Raw genomic sequence first — 21,129 nt, 5'->3', positions numbered from 1 at the left:
CACACGGTCACGCCCACCCACCCTTACATATGATAGTTAAGCGGGTAGTTACATGGGAAGGGCCTATCCCCAATTACACCCCGTCATTTCGTACTGATTCAACTATTGTTCCGGACAGGTAGCACAATAACAATTTACAAAGAAAATTTAAACGTGATTTACTCTTTATAGTATACGTTTAACTCGCCTATACTATTTACCTTTTAAACTGTTTTCATTTTATTCCAGAAATATTTTTGAAACTCTTCCTATTGTATCAATGATGATTTTGTACATTTTAAAGCAAATAGTAATGTTGAATTCTAAACTAACAATTACAATACATTTTTCATTATAATACGATACCATATCGTCCACAACAAATATTTTTTGCCGATTAGGGTTCTATCTATACTGTTGATTGACACTTCTAAGATTTCATTAAAAAAAAAAAACGTACAGCAAAGAATATTCCCAAACACACCCATCCAAAAAAGAATAATATTCATGAAAACAAACAAATTTTCAAATTGAAAAATATTCTTTGTGCATCTATTTAATCGTCTCTTATCAAGATAAAAGCACCTCGCACCGTCACTTGTTCGCCCCGTTGCCAATTGAAAAAACATTATGTGTGCATCCACCACCACCACCACAACCAAAACCAACAACAATTTGCCAATTTAATTAAAGGGAATGGTTTTTCGGGAGTTTGCATTCATCCGTCGATTAAATTGGAACACCAAAGGATGATTCCCCTTTATTCATTGGTCCTTACTCCCCTTATATACAATTAGAGTAACTGCTTAATTAATATCATAAATAATGCAGACTTTATAGAGGTAATGAAACAGTTGTTTGTATTCAGATCGATACAGATGGCTGCTTCTATATCGATCTAGTGCCTTTGCGTCATTTCAATCATCATACAGCAGAACAACAGAGGGCGCCAATTTAAACCCTTTCACTGAGGGTGCTCAACATCTATGAGCAAGTTCGATCAACGACCATAGTTAACCATAGTGTGACTAACTCTGATCGAACCCGCGTTAGTCAACGATAGTTGGACAAGTCTAGTCAACTATTCGCGACCATCCACTCGAGGCTGGTCCAGGTTGGTCGCATCGTTGGTTACCGATAGCGTCATATCACATTGTGCTGCAGGCAGAGAGGACCAGTTATTCTTAAAATAACTGAAAAGAAGTGAGTATGGACTTTTTATGTGTTCAGGCATAGCGCTATGGTTCTCGGTCATCTTTTTCACATACGGTCGCTAGAAAACGACTAGAGTCGTTCGCATTTTTATTTAAGCGCGCATGCGCTTCGTACGTCACGAACTAACCACTAGTCGACGAGTGTACCCTGATCGAACTTGCTCTATAATGTTGGACTAAAAATTGATACAATAAATTGCCTCAAACGTAAAAAAAGAAAGCTACCAATACCCTGAAACAATTGTTCCTTATCACTAGAAGGTCGATGAAGCAAAGTTTCATTTGGTAAAATTAATTATTATTATTATTTTTTTTTTTTTTTTTTTTTTTTTTGGGGGGGGGGGGGTTTAAAGGAACCGGACACTAATGGTAATTACTCAAAATAATTGTTAGCATAAAAACTTACTTGGTAACGATCAATGGAGAGTTGTTGATAGTATAAAACATTGTGAGAAATGGCTCCCTCGTTTTTAGAAAGACGTACTTTCTCACTAAAATAGTTATTTGAATTTAATTCGAGACCTCAATAGGTCTCAAATTCAAGCATCTAAAAGCATACACCTTGTGCGACAAATGTGTTTTTTCTTCCATTATTATCTCACAACTTCAACAACCAATTGAGTTCAAATTTTTACAGATTTGGTATTTTATGCGTATGTTGAGATACACCAAGTGAGACGATGAAAATTACCAAATGTGTTCAGTGTCTTTAAGGAAGTTCCACAGTTACAAAAAAAATTGTGTTAGAGTTGTGAATTTCAACTTGAGGAAGGAATTTTAGAGTTGTGAATTTCATCTTGAGGAAGGAATTTTAGAGTTGTGAATTGCATTTTGCGGAAAATAACTTACAGTTGGGTGTTTCATTTCAAAGAAAGGAATTTAGAGTTTCTTATTTCATCCTGGACATAATAAATTATTTAAATGTTGTTTAATTTTTAAAGCAAAATGTACTTTCAACGAACTGAGTTTTAAAGAAACAAGTGGTTTATAGGCCTAAACAAAATGAAAACTTCCATTTATCTCGATAATTTTATATACAATTCACTTGTGCCAAACATTGAATGTCTCACAACAGATTACCACTTCGCGTCCAGCCGTTCGATAACGTTACTCTCCGGGTTATATTTCAAGTTCAACCTTCCTGTAAGCCCATTCACGAAGACCCTGTGAAAGCATGAAAGATTCAGTTTGTTAAGACTGACTATAATTTTTTTTATAGGAGACATGGTTAACAAACTGCTGGTGTGGCTTAGAATACGAACCCGGATCTGTCTCAGGCTAAGAGTTAATGGCAGTGGACACTATTGGTAATTACTCAAAATAATTATTATCATAAAAATATGTCTTGATTACGAATAATGGGGAGAAGTTGATACAATAAAACATTGTGAGAAACAGATCCCTCTGAAGTGATGTAGTTTTTCGAGAAAGAAGAAATTTTCCACGACTTTGATTTCGAGACCTCAGATTTAGAATCTGAGGTCTATAAATCAAGCATTTGAAAGCAAACAACTTTGTGTGACATGGATGTTTTGTTCTTTCATAGTTACCGGTATCTCGCAACTTCGACGACCAAAGTTAGCTCAAAGTTTCACAGGTTTGTTATTTTATGCATATGTTGAGATACACCAAGTGAGAAGACTGCGGGTCTTTGACAATTACCAAAAGTAGTGTCCAGTTTCTTTAAGCCGTTTCCGAAACGGCGACTTCGGCTGCAGCTACGGCTATAGATCAGCGAGTCTGTCAGTAATGAAGAATAGGCAGACGCGCACGATCTAGGGGGAGCTGTAACCGAAGTCGCCGTTTCGGACACGGCCTACGCATTCTGGAGCCACAAGCTTCCCTGGTACCCTGGCTTTCAGATTAAACTCACCTGGCTACATGCTGGGCATCTCCCAAACTCTCAGCCACATAATACACGTCCTGGTACTTGGACAAGTCGATGGCAGGCATAAAGCCGGCTTCCTTTGCCACAAGAGGGCGTCCTATTACCTGATCGGCGAAGACATGCTGTATGCAGAGAGTAAAGTTTGTGAGTTTTTGTGACATTCAAACTAAGAACTTACAGTAGAAGGGATAATAGGTTACGATGTCTATCGCATAGGGTCAACGTTAAGCAGAACAAATAGTTGAACAAAGACGGTGCAAGGTTGTATAAGTTATTGAAGATTCATAAATACATAAGACAGTTTATCCATTCTCATTGGTCGAGAGGGCATTACGTGGGGGTGTTTGAACGGCTGATATAACACCAGTAAAAAGTGTTGAAAAATGGGAGTTGTTTACCTGAGGGCCTTACCATTTCATAGCTGGAGGGGTGTTGTGTTGAAAGAAATCATTGAAAATTATAATTTTTGCATTTATTTTGTTTTTTGACCAAAAAGTGTTGATGTTTTTTGACAGAAAAGATATTTATGAATGTGAATCAAAGTGTGTTGAATCGGTTTTCAACTAGTGGTTTAAACCCGCCGAGGCCTGGTACCTCGACTTCGTCTCGGTAAAATTATCAAGAGCCAGGCCTCGGCGGGTTTAAACCACTAGTTGAAAACCTCTTCATCACACATTGACTCCCTTATTGAAGATTGGCGAGCACAATTATTGACCAAAATAACAACTGTCGTTTCATCCCAAAATTGCAACTTATTTTTTGCTGATCTAAAAAATATTCGCTAACGAGTGTTCTGCTAAGGAAATGTCCTCAACAATTTCAAATTATTAGGAAACAAAAATGTTGACACCGTCATGATAATTGCATTATTACCTGCAGTTCTGCAGCACCCGACAAGAGCAGAGCACCAAAAGCCTTGATGTCGCTCCCCTCCATGCACAGCCCTGCTTCAATCGTACTCGAATAGATCTAGAAAAGCAAGGAGAAATCAATCTATAACAAATCTGCAAATCTTAAAGATTGACAGCAAGAATAACGCCCTTTATCAAGCATGACGTACACAACTTGGTGCAGAACGTAAACTTGTGTTTGTAACAGGATTATCGGCACAAAGTATCATCATTTGTACTCAATAAAAGGTGGCTATGTAAAAATGATCATGGCCCAATTCAGCTTTGGCTTCGACTAGCGGGCCTTTTTCGAAAGCCTATCCGGGTCTGTCTAAAGTTCACTTGAAGGAAAGGTCCAGTATGCGTACTCACCATCAGAATAGGGAATACGGGACTTTCGATACGTGACGGTAGGGCTTCAAGACGGAAGGTAGCATAACGCTGTGGTCCGGATGCTCACGCTTGAGAGCACCCGTTCTGTATGTTGTGGACCGCATGGTGACATATAGGGTGCGTTCGTTTAGCTTCCCTGGGTCGACCCCGGTGTGTGGCGATTTTTTTTTTCCAGGACGAACGTGGGTAATTATCTGAACACGTTCGTCATGTAAAAAAAACCGCCACACACCGGGGTCGACCCAGGGAAGCTAAACGAACGCACCCATAATTGACTCAAGTCACAGATCCGTTATGGTTCTTCTATTTCAAGATCCATCCCCTAAACAAAAGACAACTTTTGCAAGGCTGACATCCCCCAACGTCGTGCCATTCTCGGGACCACGGTAGCTACTTTTGACGTCGGATTAGGGTTCATCTCGCACGAGAACGGGACTTGAATCAACCTTAACAACGTGTATAAAAGACGCCACTTGGCCGTGTGCGTAAATGCCGGACGTTATTGTTTTCACCTCGAAATCGTTCTCAAACTCTGCATGACGGAGATTTCAGTTTGGCGCATGCGCCGATCGATTTTTCTGTTCCTTTAGTAATCCCTTATCCCTTTCACGACCGCAACCAACCAAGCTTGTCTAGAGCACCCTCTATTGTAGGGCCTATGTACTGTATCTCCATGCCAGCTCCAAGCTACGTTCCGTCTTCTTCCGTCTTTGTTCACACCACCACTTAGTGCATGCTTGGTTGGAATTGCACCACGTGAGAGAAAGTAGGTGAAACACGCCAAGTGGCCCCATCTTTCCTGGGGAAAAATGTATTCTTAGAATTTTGTACAGTCCCCTTCCTCATCCCGTCCCGAATCGAAAGCTCCATAATAATCCTGAATACGATTAAGCCATAAGGGGAATTGTGACGCTAGTTGGCAGCAGACTTACCAGGTAAATCCATCGTTTTTGGTAATGCGCGCTCATGCCCTAAATCAACAATGGGAATTAACCTGGTAAGTCTGCTGCCACCTAGTGTTCTAAAGTGTCCCATTGCGAAAGCGACGGGTGCAAGGATTTTTGCGTCACGTTAATTCGCTTCGCTTTCGCTTGGACCAAGCTGTAGACCACTGTGGGCAACAATGTGGCTTATTAAAGACATTATAAAAAAAATGACATAAGGAAACTTTACCGATGATATTTTATCCAAGATAGTGTCCGATGCACCCAGCGAGGCGAGTCCCATATCCTTCAGATTGGGAAAAACAAAAACAGGGTGTCTTACATATTGATATCAATTCCACAATACTTTTTATTTTGCTCATACAAAATAATGCCCTTCAAAATTTAGAGTATGTTTTTACGTGGGTTTCAAGCTAACTAATAGCTAATGCACCATTAATTTGTTTCTAAATGTGATATAGGTATTCCCCGCAATCAAAACCTCAAAGCAAAATGAAGACACAAATGGAGGGGGGGGGGGATATACACCATTGAGCAAATAAAAGACTCATTTTCGTATAGAAGCACATGTACATTTAAAATTGCGCTCAAGACATCGTGAATGGTTTAAGCTGATTTCGTAGTAAAATATTATATTTCCGTTTTATAGTAAAAGGAAAATCAATTCGATTGATTTATTTTTAGCGCCGCATTTCCTGTCCGATCAAGTATATTTACTGATCCCACACAACGAGTGTCACTGCGACAAAATGAACAAGGTTGATATAATAAATAATCTATTTTCCGGCGTGGTGTGTGGCACGTGTTTGATGGTAAAACGGAGCACACTCAAAGTTTGGACTAGTTTTCGCAGCATCATTTGACCTCAAATTAAAGGGATTGTGACCTCAGAATCAATTACAAAGGATTTCACAATAATGAACTTTGCTTTTGTTCCGTCCATCAGTTTTTCAGAAGAATTGTAATTTTTACCTGTGAAAATCAGTTTTAAAAGTTAGGTAAAAAAGCTTTGAAAAAAAAACATTATGCTATATTTTTGTACGTGGTCCAAATAAAAAAAAGTTTATTAAGTAAGTCGTATTGTGTTGTTGCACTAAGTCAAAATAAAATGTGTTATTTGCGTCAAAACATAAACCATGTTTTGTTTTTAACGTCACCAGCCTTGAATTTGACAAAGTCTCACGAAAAAAATGACACCTCTACGGAAAATTGACATTTTTCAACCTTTTCATGAATATCATTGTAACAAAACTGTGAGGTTATCATTTCTTATTTATATGAACCAGCAACAAGTTCCATGTCTCTTCCTACAGCGATATATTCAGCCCTATGCAACAGAGCTAAACCAGGGCTTGCGCCAAGATTTCACAGCTAGCAGTAAAACAAAGACACTAATACTTAGTAATGTGATCACAATTTATTCTTCGGTACTTACATTAGTAGAGTCATGAAACTTGACCCATCATATTATTCTAACCGAAACATATTTACCTGTGAGAACTGGGCAAAGTCGGGGTCGCATAACAGTACTGCGTGTCCAAGTACATCATGAACGATGTCACTGTTTAGTGATGAAGTAAACATGATTATTAATACAAAACGATGTAGCAGTTTTCCAGTATTTTTAACAATGAATCCCAAGTCTGAGATCAAAATATCTGAAATAAAACACTTGAAATAAAAAATAAAAAACATTAAAAAAAATAATCTCAACGAAATATATAAAATCAAATGCCCCATCTTTGTCAAAATTAAGGCGAGAAGTAAAACCTAAAACTTACGGTTCGCTTGTGAAAAAAGATGCGTCATCATGACGTATGAACTGGGAGCAACAAAACACACGAAACGCCAACGCGGCCAAGAAATCACGTGACTCAATGAATGTGGAAACCGGTCGGAGTCGAAAACTGGTTCTCCCTGAAAGTGAAAGTCGGAGATTTTTTGTATAAGCATAAGCAGAAAAGAAAGGAAAGTTATTGGAATATTAATGTTCAAGACTACAACCACATACATTCGGAAGAAACGTAATTTTGCATGGACGAGAAATGTTGAGTGAAAATGTTGGGTGCGTCCGTTTAGCTTCCCTGGGTCGACCCTCGACTGCCCCCGGTGCGTTCGAATAGCTGTGACGTAATTCCAGGGGCTCACCCGGGTCAACCCCAAGTACCCTGCTTGTGGAGTGGGTCTCTCGGGGGGCTGGTCCCAGGTGCGTGACGTCACTACAAAGCGGTGAGTGGTCGTTCGTTTAGCTCTTGTCAGGGGCTCACCCGAGCGAGCACCGCGGGTAGACCCTGGGAAGCTAAACGAACGGACCCATTATACACATGACATGTCGTACAACAGTTTCTCGCAACCGAGAGAGATCGGAAACTGATTGATAAATTTCTAAAATTGTCTTAATGCTGGTGTGTTTGCTGTCAATTTCTGTCGGTTTGTTAGTAATAATTGAGTACTAGTTTATTTACTTTGGAGATAACTTGACACTGTCTCAATATCTGGTATGTGGTCAGCGTCTATGCCACACGCTTCAACAAAAGGTGAGAACAACTGGTTGAATTTCGTGCAGGCGTGTATCGGGTACAACTCGGTTAGTCTGGTGAACACCTTCGACCACGTCTGCCGCTGGAAATCCGGGTATACCATTCGTGGAACCGGGGTACCTCTAAAGAATGTATGAAACAAAGGTACACATTTAAATACAGACATCGTTCGATAACTCCATGCAATCCCAAAGACCGCGTGTACATAGGACACTATGAGACTTTTGAACGCTAGGTGGCAGCCTGCTTACCATGGGCCAATTTCATAGCGCTGCTAAGCACAACAATTTGCATAGCATGAAATTTTGGCCTCGATAAAAACAAAATTACCAACCAAATTTCCACGTGGTTTTGAGGATAAACAAACAACAGCTGAATACAAGTAACAAGCAATATGCAAAAAATGGAAATATGGTTGGTAATCCTGTTTTGATCAAGGACGAAATTTCATGCTAAGCAAACTTGTGTGCTTAGCAGCGTGTTGAAATTGGACCCAGGTAAATGTCCATTGTTTACGTAGTTCTCAGCATGCGCAAATTACCGAGAACAATGTATTTTACCTGGTAAGTCTGCTGCCACCAAGCGTTCTCTAGAGGCAACCAACTGAACTGCAAGCAAAATGAACACTTCGGCAGCACAATGTACATTATTTTAACTGTAACTCCGAAGAAAAAACTACGAGTAAACTGAAAGGTGGAAAGGTTTTCTTATTGGAGATTGCGTGGGACTGGTTGCCTGTCCTCTCGTGACACGGCATTAAAGGCAGTGGACACTATTGGTAATTACTCAAAATAATTATTAGCATAAAACCTTACTTGGTAACGAGTAATGGGGAGAGGTGGGTAGTATAAAACATTGTGAGAAACGGCTCTCTCTGAAGTGACGTATTTTTCGAGAAAGAAATAATTTCCGCGAATTTGATTTCGAGACCTCAGATTTAGAATTTGAGGTCTCGAAATCAAGCATCTGAAAGCACACAACTTCGTGTGACAAGGTGCTTTTTTCCATTATTATCAGGTTTGTTATTTTATGCACATGTTGAGATACACCAAGTGATGAGACTGGTCTTTGACAATTACCAATATGTGTCCAAGGTCTTTAACAGAATATTTCAATACATAAGCACGTTAAAGCCATGGACACTATTGGTAGTTGTCAAAGACAAGCCTTCACAGTTGGTGTATCTCAAAATATGCATATACAATAACAAACCTGTGAAAATTGAGTTCCGTCAATCGGTCGTCAAAGTTGCGAGATAATAATGAAAGAAAAAAACACCCTTGTCACACAAAGTTGTGTACTTTTAGATGCTTGATTTCGAGGCCTGAAATTCTTAATTTGAGGTCTCGAAATCAAATTCGTGGAAAATTACTTCTTTCTCGAAAACTACACTACTTCAGAGGGAGCGGTTTCCCACAATGGTTTATACTATCAACCTCTCCATGTTAATCGTTACCAAGTCAGGTTGTATGTTTTTATTTTGAGTAATTACCAATATTGTCTAATGCCTTTTAATGATCAAAAGAGTTTTAAATTGTAAAGGTATTAAGAGGTCTCAAAAATAATCTTTCGTATTTTGTTGGGAATGTAATCAACATCATAATTTGGCAACTTGACATAAGGTGATATGTGTGGGGGTGAATTTTGTCTTGGACTTTGCCACCTAAATTTCTTCTGATTGATACGATACACATAAATCAGAAGAAACTTAATTTGACACATTTTTATCATCTGGGAGAGGCAAAATAGACGTTGGTCCATGAAGAGTTCATCATATACGATTTGCGATGGAGATTTAATCTAGTAAGATTTGCGATACACTATTACAAATCCTACTGGATATTCATAGCAGTTTTGATACTCACAGTTTATAAGTTTTCGTAGCCGTCAAACACTTTTGTCGAAAGTTTAGAAAGTTTGCGTCTTCCGACCCCTAAATGGAGAATTTCAAAGAAATACCCTGAACTTAGACAAATACCCATACCAAGATCAAAGTATGTGTTGATCATTTCTTACGATCAAAGGGTTTATCTTTTGCCATTTTAAATGTAAGGTACGAAACGCTGTCATTCATCTTTTAAGGGAAAAGAACCCCACCCAAACCCAAGGATTTAATTTGCTAAAAATATACAATAGGAAACGGTTCAAAGTCGGTCATGCGTCTAATTTGTGTATTTTATTTCCAATGGCGTTGTGTTTAGATTCAATAAATTTACGAGCTCAGTTCATTTAAAGGCACTGGACACCTTTTGTTATTGTCAAAACCAGTCTTCTCACTTGGTGTATCTCAACATTATGCTTAAAATAATAACAAACCTGTGAAAATTTGAACTCAATATTGATCGTCGAAGTTGCGAGAGAAAAATGAATGAAAAACACCCTTTTGGTTTGAGATGCTTGAGTTCGAGACCTCAACTGGGGTCTCGATTTCAATTCTAGTGAGAATTTACTTCTTTCTCAAATACTACGTTACTTCAGAAGGAGCCGTTTTTCACATTATGTTATACTATCAACAGCGCTCCATTGTTCAATACCAAGTAAGTTTTTATGCTAACAATTATTTTGAGTAATTACCAAAACAAATTCTGTCTCAAAAACCAACAGTTTCCAGTGCCTTGAAGGTATTACAAGAAAATATCCGCAGATGATAGGTGGTAGTTTAAATGTCGGAATCCTATCAATCTAACGTACATCGGTCTAGTACAAACAATTGTGCATATATTTTGTGCATGTTTAGACGTGGAATAATAAATTCAAACTCTTGTGAATAGGCCCATGGTTTTTGTTTTAAAACAACATCACTCTTCAAAATTCGTTTCGTAAAATATATTTTTATTAAAAGTTCTTTCAGGGCAAATCGGGCATTGCCTTAAACAAAAATAAAGAACAGATTTATCGCTCGAGGTACTCCATTGAGAGAAATAAAAGCAATGCTACGTTTGGTCGTTTATTGGCTGGTCTTTTACTTGCCAGTGTGTTGACTCATCTGGCTGATACTGGGCTTTAATTTCCAGAATATTGACTCGTTTTGCTGATTATTATTAACTAGGCTTTAATTGCAGGGATGTTGACTCGTTTGGCTGATTCGTGACTGGGCTTTACTAGCCAGAATGTTGACCCGTTGGCCGATTTTTGTTTGACTGGGCTTTATTTGCAAGAATATTGCCTCGTTTGGCAGATTATTGACTGGGCTTTACTTGCAAGAATGTTAAATCGTTCAGCCGATATGTGACTGGGCTTTAATTGCAAGAATGTTGACTCGTTTAGCCGATATGAGACTGGGCTTTAATTGCAAGAATGTTGTCTCGTTTGGCTGATTATTGACTGGGCTTCTAATTGCAAGAATGTGAACATGTTAACCAGTCACAAAGTCAGGAAAAAAGGGAAAGAGGCATACAAAGAAGATGGATGGCTGAGACTGCATGATGTACTGTACACAATAAAGGAAGGGCACTTATACTAGGAGAGGGCTACATCCAACACTTGGTCAACCTTAATTCATATACATGATGATTAGAGGCAGTGGACACTACTGGTAATTACTCAAAATAATTATTAGCGTAAAACCTTACTTGGTAACGAGTGATGGGGAGAGGAAGATGGTATAAAACTTGTGAGAAACGGCTCCCTCTGAAGTGCCATAATTTTTGAGAAAGAAGTAATTTTCCACAAATTTGATTTCGAGACCTCAGATTTAGAGCTTGAGGTCTCAAAATCAACCATCTAAACGCACACAACTTCCTGTGTCAAGGGTGTTTTTTCTTTCATTATTATCTCGCATTTTCGACGACCAATTGAGCTCAAATTTTCACAGGTTTGTTATTTTATGCATATGTTGAGATACACCAACTGTGAAGACTGGTCGGTAACAATATACCAATAGTGTCCACTGCCTTTAAGTTATCAACAAGATCATAAACAATTTAAGAGTGACGAATCTTTAAAGGTACTGGATACTATTGGTATTTGTCAAAGACCAGTCTTCTCACTTGGTGTATCTCAACATATGTATAAAATAACAAACCTGTGAAAATTTGAGCTCAATCGGTCATCGACTCTTGGCTGGGAGTCTTTAAGTGCTAGGAGAAATTTTCACTAAAACATTTTAGTGTATAAAAGTCTTACTTCTACACTGCTCCTCAACTTTATACTGTTTTTAATTAGGCCGCCACTGCCCACTCATACAGCACCTGATCTGGCTCACAAGGTATTTTAGTTCCCCTCTACTTAAAACCAACTCAGGTAAATGTAAATTTTCTGCTCGTTGGGTCAACTCATTCAACCAACTCCCCCTTACACTGAAAAATCCTTTGCCATGCACTGTAGCAAATTTTAAGGTTCAATACAAAAATTCGATTTTCCCTGGCTGGACCAGAATTGTAAGCATTGTCTATATTGTATTTTGCGTGTTATAAAGTTTTTGTGCTGTTGAGTGTTGTGGTATAACTATCCATAGTCTTTATTTAAATTTGGCTGTTTGTCTATCTTTAACATTAATTAATGTTTTTATAAACATATTTTTATATTAATACAATTTTGAAATTTTAATGTGTATGTAGTTGCTGGGCACCTCTGAAAAACAGTGTTTCACTGAGAGGTTTCCCCAGGGTAAAGAAGAAATAAATAAATAAATAAAAAATAGATAATAATGAAAGAAAAAACACCCTTGTCACACGAAGTTGTGTGCTTTCAGATGCTTGGTTTCGAGACCTCAAATTCTAATTCTGAGGTCTCGAAATCAAATTCGTGTAAAATTACTTCTTTCTCGAAAAATGAGTTACTTCAGAGGGAGCCGTTTCTCACAATGTTTTATACTATCAACAGCTCCCAATTACTTGTTTTCAAGTAAGGTTTTATGCTAATAATTATTTTGAGTAATTACCAATAGTGTCCACTGTCTTGAAAGTCATCAACAAGATTATACACAAACCTTTACCGATGGATGTACAGCATCATATACATCCCGCGTCAAGCAATAATCCAAATCGGCGAAGTTTGTCGGATAGTCTAAAAAAAAAAAGGGAGGGGGGTGAAGAAAAAAGGGAAAATAGATTTAGCTGATGCAAGTTGCTTACCAAACAAAATGACCTATATTATAAACGAAACACTTTTTGTTTTGCGTTGTACATCCTTTGTAGTTTAGTTAAATTAATTTTAGATTTCATTCGCATTGGTGTTAAAAAGGAGCTAATTCATGCTACAGTGAACTTCATTATAATTTAATTAAATTTGGTCTAATCAATTGCATTTTTCGTTTATTTTTCCCCATATTATTTTATGCGTACCTGCACTTTATAGTAATGTTTAATTTATCGCAATATAACTTAATTTGATAATAATTACTGTTTTGCTGTTTACTTATTTTTATTTTGTTCATGCGAAACTTTACTTTTTGTGGTTTCAAGTCTCGTGTTCGTGCGAGAGGTCCCTCTGTCATATTTATCTGCCGTCAAAATGTAGCGGCACAGGTTGGGGAGTTTTCTGATGTTTGGCGATATGACTGAAAATCAAAGGACTCTCTCTCTCAATCAAAGGACTCTTTTGAGTAATTACCAATAGTGTCCACTGCCTTTAAGTCTTCATCCTAGGGTAGTCGTAACTGGGAGTAGTACATGAAACCAAGGAGAAGGGTTGTGCCCGGGGCCCAATTTCATAAAGTTGTTAAGCAGAAAACCCTGCTAAGCAAATTTGACCGGGTGCCAGTCGCAGCAATGGTATCTGAATGGTGTTTTGCTGGTAGTCTATTTTTGCTAAGCAACCGTTTTTGGAGCTAACCAAGTTTTAGTGCTTTAGAAAATCGGGCCATGCTAGCTGCTAGCGAGAAGATACGGAAGAGAAAATAATGACATCTGAACGAGACTCGTGGTAAAGACTGCCATGGTAACGCATATAACACAATATAATGTGACTCATTATGTATGCCCAGTGCCACAGTTACCATAAAACAGGTGGGAAATTTCACAGACAAAACTGTTCTATAACATTCATAGTCAAAAAATTTGTTTGATAAAAGTAAACAATTTGTGTTTGTTATATTTACCAATCCTTTATGTCATGTTTCTATTGTTTGAATAGTTTTTAGTTTTACCTGGTGTTGTTTGACATCCATCGTAATGATCCATCCTCTCATGTGAAGTGTCATGTGAAGTTACTGCCAAGGAATGCGATATATTGCTTTCTAGCACGGAATCAACACCTCAACTTTATCTAATCTGAAAGTATTCAACAACAAAACTTATGAGTATGACACCTGATAAAGACCGACTGTGCGGCACCATAATGTAGCCCGACCTAAATGTAGCCCCAAACATGTACCACATGTTTGGGGCTACATTAAGGTCCGGGCTACATTTAGGTACATGTTTGGGGCTACATTTAGGTCCGGGCTACATTTAGGTACATGTTTGGGGCTACATTTAGGTCCGGGCTACATTTAGGTACATGTTTGGGGCTACATTTAGGTCCGGGCTACATCTAGGTACATGTTTGGGGCTACCTTTAGGTCAGGGTACATTTTGGTACATGTTTGGGGCTACATTTAGGTCCGGGCTACATTGAGGTACATGTTTGGGGCTACATTTAGGTCTGGGCTACATTGAGGTACATGTTTGGGGATACATTTAGGTCCGGGCTACATTTAGGTACATGTTTGGGGCTACCTTTAGGTCAGGGTACATTTTGGTACATGTTTGGGGCTACATTTAGGTCCGGGCTACATTGAGGTACATGTTTGGGGCTACATTTAGGTCCGGGCTACATTTAGGTACAGGTTTGGGGCTACATTTAGGTCCGGGCTACATTTAGGTACATGTTTGGGGCTACATTTAGGTCCGGGCTACATCTAGGTACATGTTTGGGGCTACATTTAGGTCCGGGCTACATTTAGGTACATGTTTGGGGCTACATTTTGGTCCGGGTTACATTTAGGTACATGTTTGGGGCTACATTTAGGTCCGGGCTACATTTAGGGCTCGGGCTACATTATGGTGCCGCACAACTGACTAAACCGCTTGCAAATTATTTCCTCATTGACAAATCAGGCCATCTTCAAAACTGAAGTAGTAAACTACATTACTTTCTTACAAGCATACATAAGTGACAATTTTTTTACACATTACAAATGACGCAATGTAACTTCCAGGATGCAGTGCTAACAATTTTAATAGAACGCACTATTTATTGTTTTCTGAACAAAATGTTTCATAAAATTACACCAAAAAGGAGCGCGCCTATTTTACACAAATGAGCTTCGGTAAAAGTGACAACCGGGGGAGATAATAGAGTACTGGCGTGAAGTACTGGCTTTATCGTGTAAATACATGCCCGCATTGTCTTTATTACGATAATTTGTTTTATATTGGTTTATGTTGGCTTCTGAATTTCCATGTGATTTTCATGCTAAGCAAACAACAGCTGAATACCAGTAAACAAGCAATATGCAACAAATGGAAATTCGGTTGGTAATCCTGTTTTATCAAGGAAGGATTTTCATGCTAAGCAAATTTTTCTGTTTAGCAGCTCTATGAAAATGGGCCCTGGATAGAGCAAGGACCAAGTTACTCGGTTTGCAAGAAAGAATTGTCCGGTCGGCTAGACCTGGAGGCAAGTTCAATTATTTGTTTTTGTACGAATGTTTGGATTTTAGGGTTACACGGACTAAATCTAGAATCAGAGTAAATAATGAAAAAGGAAAAATTTATAATTATAATGTTGAATAACAATAAACCTACAATACCAGGCAAGGAAATAATTGGGTACATTTTGCCAAGTTAAATACATTTTGCAAAAATTCAAAATTCGGGTATCATAATAAACACGGATGATCACTATTATTTTTGCCTTGGAAGCAAAAACCAATCCAATTTTTCAAAATACTCAAAAAGCACCAGGAATCGAAAAACCCATGCCTACCACTTCAAAGTATAAAACACAACAGCTGGGCACGCATTGCTCAAGGAAAACTTATCTTCCCAATCACGCAGCCACATTGAGTCGTATACAGCTGTTCATAACTAAACCATTATTTTCACAAAAGAGGTATTTTAAAGTTTGTCATCAGAAGAATGACCAGAGAAAAATAATAGAATACTTAATTCGTTTTTGAGAAACCTTACCTGATAGCCCAGTGAGTTGTGAACATACAAACACCCTATCGGTGCTATTCGGAGTCTCCAAGTGAACGGCTTTCGTCAGTTAAGAGCGGCAACCTAACAACGGCTCTCGTCAGTTTTGAGCGGCAATTTAATATCAGCCAAATCGTTCAATAGTTTGTCTCGTTGTTAACCGTCGTGATGGACGAGCGATAGATCGACCAGTTTGTCTCTGCTTATTATACTCAATTTGGTCCACGTGGAAACCAGGTTATGTACTCGAACGTTTAGAGGTGGGTGACGGAATAATATAGTTTATTTGCCAATTGTTCCGGATTTTGTTTTCTCAGTTGTTTCCCATTTACCAGCCAACTTGCACCATATTGCGGCCAGTCCGTGCGCACCGTGCTCGATAATGAAGCATAGCGCTCGATTTCATTTGCAGCGAGAGCTGGCCTCGGACCCCTTCGAGATTTCGCGTGAAAATGCGAGCGTTCCGACACTGCTCCTTCAAACCGATGGGAAGTACATTTCCGTCGGAGTTAGACCAACATGGTGGGGTAAGTAGCCTTCTCGACAATCTAACGAAGATTTAGAACCCAATTTTTACCGAATTTAACCCCTCTAAGACATTTATATTTTCAACTGAAGTGTACTTAAGTTTTCACACTTTTCGAAGAATAGCCTCACATTTTGGTGAACTTGACTGTTTCGAGCATAATGGAGACAAATGAGGTCGATATTATGGTAGACGAAGGGTTTCTGGTCCTATTGATGGTACATTCACTTCTGCACGTTCAACCGTTGTCGTGTTTTCGGCCTCGTAATTTCACGAGAAATCACAAATTTCTCCGTTGTTGCGGCACTCATTGTTGCGTGACGTCACAGTAAATACGATTTTCTGGGGCTGCTGTTTAGTTGTTTTGTCTTTCGTCGTCGTCGTCGTGGCATGTATTTATAAAACATTTTTTTAAATATCAGAAAGTAGTACTATAGGGACCTGGTTTAACTTTAAACATTGTTATAATTATACCATGGAGGAAGAAATAGACCCTCCATGCTCGTACTACACAGTTCGGTATCTAGGCTATTTTGGACATGATATTTACAATACACAAGTTTTTGTCTTCAACTTGCACTTTGTTTTATTGCATTAATATATTTGTTTCTTTAGTCATGTTAGTTGTCATCTTATTATACAAAGTTAAATTTTTAATAACCGGATGTGTTTATACCGCAAACCTTATATTAGCGTGCTACGGAGTACAGTGCCCCCAGTTTAGGTCCATATACAATGAGAGTTAGCCTGGTTATTTCTGTCAAGCTTTTTTTAAATAACTATATGATGGGATCTAAACAATGTAAAATTAAAATCTTATGATACTTTTTTTCCCTCCAAACCTCAGGCCTACCCTTGATGACCTACCGTTGTTTCTAGCTTTTGGATAATTCCGTCACAAAGTACTTGTCGGAGAACGTGAAATTGAACATTGACTGGTTTCTTCCTGATGTTGTAACCCAGCCAGATTTCTACGGGGTGTTGTAATTATGACTGTTCGGGAATGCCGTGCTCAGAGATGTAGTTGGTATCGCTAGGCTTGGATGGGTCAAATAACAGTCTTCCGAGATGAAAGGTGTCAGGACACTTCGTACCTTTGCCACTTCGTACCCTGGACGCTTCGTACCTTTGCAAGGTACGAAGTGACTATGGGACTCTTCGTACCTTGGACACTTCGTACCTTTGACACTTCGTACCTTCTTACAAGATACTGTGGCGGGCAATTGCCAACTATTACAGGCAATTTACAATTTGATCCTTGGCCTAACTATTCTCTAGGCTTAAAGACCATCGAGGGGTCTAAAGGCTGTGAGACGAGGTCCGTTTTGGAGGAAATATACCGCCGATTGCGTAATGATCAGTCTAATTATGTTAGGTACACAAACACAAGTTACACGTAAGCAGAGAAACCTTGACAAATTGGCTGTCGGTAAAACTGATCACTAGATCCTTTATTGCACAATCAATATTCAATCAAATCATATACATAATTGGGCAGGGATTCGTTTATTAAACACCTTTCTCTCAGGGTCAATGAATATACATCTCAACAACGCTTTAAATTAGTACTACTGCATACCCTATGAATACACATACCCTTGCTCTAACCACAAGTAACCCTCTAATATATCCCAAGTAACTCAAAGTAACCCTTTGCTAGACCCAAAGCCACTCTAAGTAACCCCTTTGCTTTATCAAAAGTAATTCAAAGTAACCCCTTTGCTTTATCAAAAGTAATTCAAAGTAACCCCTTTGCTTTAACGAAAGTAATTCAAAGTAACCCTTTTGCTTTATCAAAAGTAATTCAAAGTAACCCTTTTGCTTTATCAAAAGTAATTCAAAGTAACCCCCTTGCTTTATCAAAAGTAACTCAAAGTAACCCTTTTGATAGACCCAAAGTAACCATGTAACCTGATGACGCCTACTTTGTAACCTGATGACACCTACTTTGTAACCTGATGACACCTACTTTGTAATCATGTAACCCTCGCTTTTACTTTTACTTTATATATCTGAAAACCCTTATATTTGTGCAACTGCGGAGCACTAAATATCGGGCACAACCACCAATACAAGAAAACAACAAATACCCGAAAGAAAACCACACCAAACCACACTTCCCGAACTGTGTTCACACTTACTGCAAGCCAAAAGCTTTTACAGTGTGCCTCTACACGTTCCCAGTGCAGCACAAAAACCACGAAAACCCAGCTTAATTCCTACACTACCAGAAGGTGTTCTTTACCTGGTCACAAGCCAAAGCATTTGCGACCGGAAACTATACACTCAACTAGCGTGTCACAATTACACAATTACATGAAAATACACCTAGAAATACTCAACAACTTATGCAATAACAATTCCGTAGACCCCCGGCCTATCATATAAGAATACAAAATAAACACGTATAAGACCCCTGGCCTATCACATACAAATGCAAGAATGAACTTGTAAAGACCCCTGGCCTATCAAATAAATTGTATGGATGAACTCAATATGCAACAATGAACAAACTAATATATACACTTTGTACAGAAAACTTAACTTACGATCTCTCCCGCTCCATCCACGAACTATTTACACAGCACCTCCGGTTGGAGGTCTTCCTCTACACACACCTGACTCGTTACTGCCCTCTACACGCTAGCCCCGGTGCCTTGCCTCTTCACACATGGGGTCCTTGGTCGCTAACTGCGCACGCGCACCCCGCTCACCTGATCACTGCGCACGCGCACCATGCCAGCCCAAGTCACTGCGCACGCGTACAAGGCCAGCCTGAGTCACTGCAAGCACTAGGCTCCGCCTACTTGCATCGGTCGCCCAGCCACACAGCAAACACATGCAACCACATGGACTACCCTAAACAGTCACATGTCCGTCACATGCATTTCCGCTACAATACTTTAGTACCTCGTACTAAATGAAATGTTTTGCTGGTTTTTTCTCAAGCTAACAGACCCCGAATTGAGTTGAAACTTTTGCATGCTTGTGAATTTATATTTCTGAATATTTTTTTAATTTAAAGTTTAAAGTCTTAAGCCTGGTTCATACTTACTGCGAATGTGAATTCGATATGGATTTTACTTGAATTTTACATCACAACTCTGTTTTCATTGCGATATTTGCACAATGCAATATTCGCACAATTCAACCTCTGCAAGTTATTTGTGAACTTTTGATATCAACATTGGTATCGCATTCACATTCGCAGGAAGTGTGAACCTTCATTTCAGATCAGAGACAGAAAATATAGTTCAAATGTGAACTTAACGACCAGTTAGCTTTTCAACGAAAAGATCTTTGCCAATAGTATTGTACAATAACTTTAAGATAAAGAGTAAGCATTGTTCAATCATTGCTTTACAGGGTTCCCATCAAGATAAATTACATTATTTTAATCAATATCATTGGCAGACAAAAATAGTACTTAATGTTGTATTGCAAGTTGCTTGTGATATTTATAGATAATAGGGAAAATAAGAAACTAGTTGAATTAGAAAGTATAATTTCCACTTTATATGTTTACAGATCTCCTAATACCTGGGTGTTCCTGTAACAACTTTTTTGTAATTTTTCTCTGAGCTGACCTAGCATTAAACAATTATTTAAATAATTAAGACTCTGTAAAGGAAAATGTGGATAATTGCATGAGACATTCCTGCAGCTGAAAGAATCAAATAAATAAATTAATAAATGAAATAAGAAAAGAATGTTGCAGTGTTTAATAAAAAATATGTTGTTAACAATTGACCAATCCTCACAGAATAAAAGCATGAAAATGGGCAAGTAATGGTGGACCCTTGAAATGCAATAGTGTTTTTTTTATCAAGGTATAAACCATGGCGAATATCTAATACTATTTTCGGTGGAATGGCATATTAAAAAGCTTCAAAAAATAATTTTAATGGATTTAGCCATTGTACGGCAGACCTTCTTTAAACGAATCCCTTTTAGACAAATGCACAATCCTTTGAAAAGCCTGGTACCTCAATGTTTACCCAACACCGCATTAATCAGTGTAACGTTTGAAGTAGGGAACCAGACATGACTGAAGTGTACGGAAACGCTAGGCAAATGACTGGAGTTTCCTTACACAGCAGCTGATTGGTTACACTAGTTACATAGGACATTGAGCATGGTCCATGTTTTGACCAATCACGTGTGGGCTCTCATTTTACAAGCGAGACATGGCGGATTTCTCGATTCTGAACGGTCACGCTGACGAAGACGGATTCTTTTGGTGAACTTGACTGTTTCGAGCTACCTTGGAAATAACGAATGCAGCGAAAGACTACATCAATAGTTTACCTAACAGTCCATCTATAAAATTCTTCTGCACAATTTAGTTAAATATTAAAAAGATGACGTTTTTGAAGACCATTATTTCTGCACAAAGAGGGTAATGTTTTTTGTCTCATATTTCTTATTTTTGGATACATAAAATTATGAAATAATTTTTGTAGGTACAATAAAACATTATTACTCCGTTTTATGAAAGTTTTTGTCTGTTAGAGTATTTAATACTCCCGAATTGGATTTTTTAAAATGCGTTCTCCGAGCTCACTATATATTCATAGCCGCGACGGTCATGAATATCTATCCTTTATTTATTACTATTTTTTTTTATTTTTT

At 38.4% G+C, this 21,129-nt stretch overlaps 1 protein-coding gene across 1 annotated transcript; it reads right to left on the bottom strand.

Annotated features, from left to right (window-relative positions):
* Nucleotides 1–1,618: 1,618 nt before the first annotated feature.
* Nucleotides 1,619–16,201, bottom strand: LOC139939750 (tryptophan 5-hydroxylase 1-like). The gene is made up of 11 exons (XM_071935849.1): nucleotides 15,963–16,201; nucleotides 13,937–14,060; nucleotides 12,779–12,855; nucleotides 9,714–9,781; nucleotides 7,774–7,970; nucleotides 7,090–7,225; nucleotides 6,800–6,869; nucleotides 5,538–5,594; nucleotides 3,955–4,050; nucleotides 3,067–3,203; nucleotides 1,619–2,357 (listed from the first exon to the last, which is right to left on the bottom strand). The coding sequence occupies exons 2-11, from the start codon at nucleotides 13,968–13,970 to the stop codon at nucleotides 2,270–2,272; spliced, it is 960 nt and encodes a 319-aa protein (XP_071791950.1). The 5' UTR covers nucleotides 13,971–14,060; nucleotides 15,963–16,201; the 3' UTR covers nucleotides 1,619–2,269.
* Between the last annotated feature and the right edge of the window lie 4,928 nt (nucleotides 16,202–21,129).

Source organism: Asterias amurensis, chromosome 7, assembly GCF_032118995.1.
Source record: "Asterias amurensis chromosome 7, ASM3211899v1".
NCBI classification, from domain to species: domain Eukaryota; kingdom Metazoa; phylum Echinodermata; class Asteroidea; order Forcipulatida; family Asteriidae; genus Asterias; species Asterias amurensis.
The sequence above is the reverse complement of the archived record's forward strand: the minus strand, read 5'-3'. Positions and strand labels throughout refer to the sequence as shown.

What these genes read in the sequence shown, in the direction of transcription:
- LOC139939750 (XM_071935849.1), bottom strand. Translation starts at nt 13,970, where the DNA reads ATGGATCATTACGATGGATGTCAAACAACACCAG. An exon ending in ACTTTGCCCAGTTCTCACAG is followed by an intron (nt 5,595 to 6,799) that starts GTAAATATGTTT and finishes CCCAATCTGAAG; the next exon opens with GATATGGGACTCGCCTCGCT. An exon ending in GATGCCCAGCATGTAGCCAG is followed by an intron (nt 2,358 to 3,066) that starts GTGAGTTTAATC and finishes ATGCTTTCACAG; the next exon opens with GGTCTTCGTGAATGGGCTTA.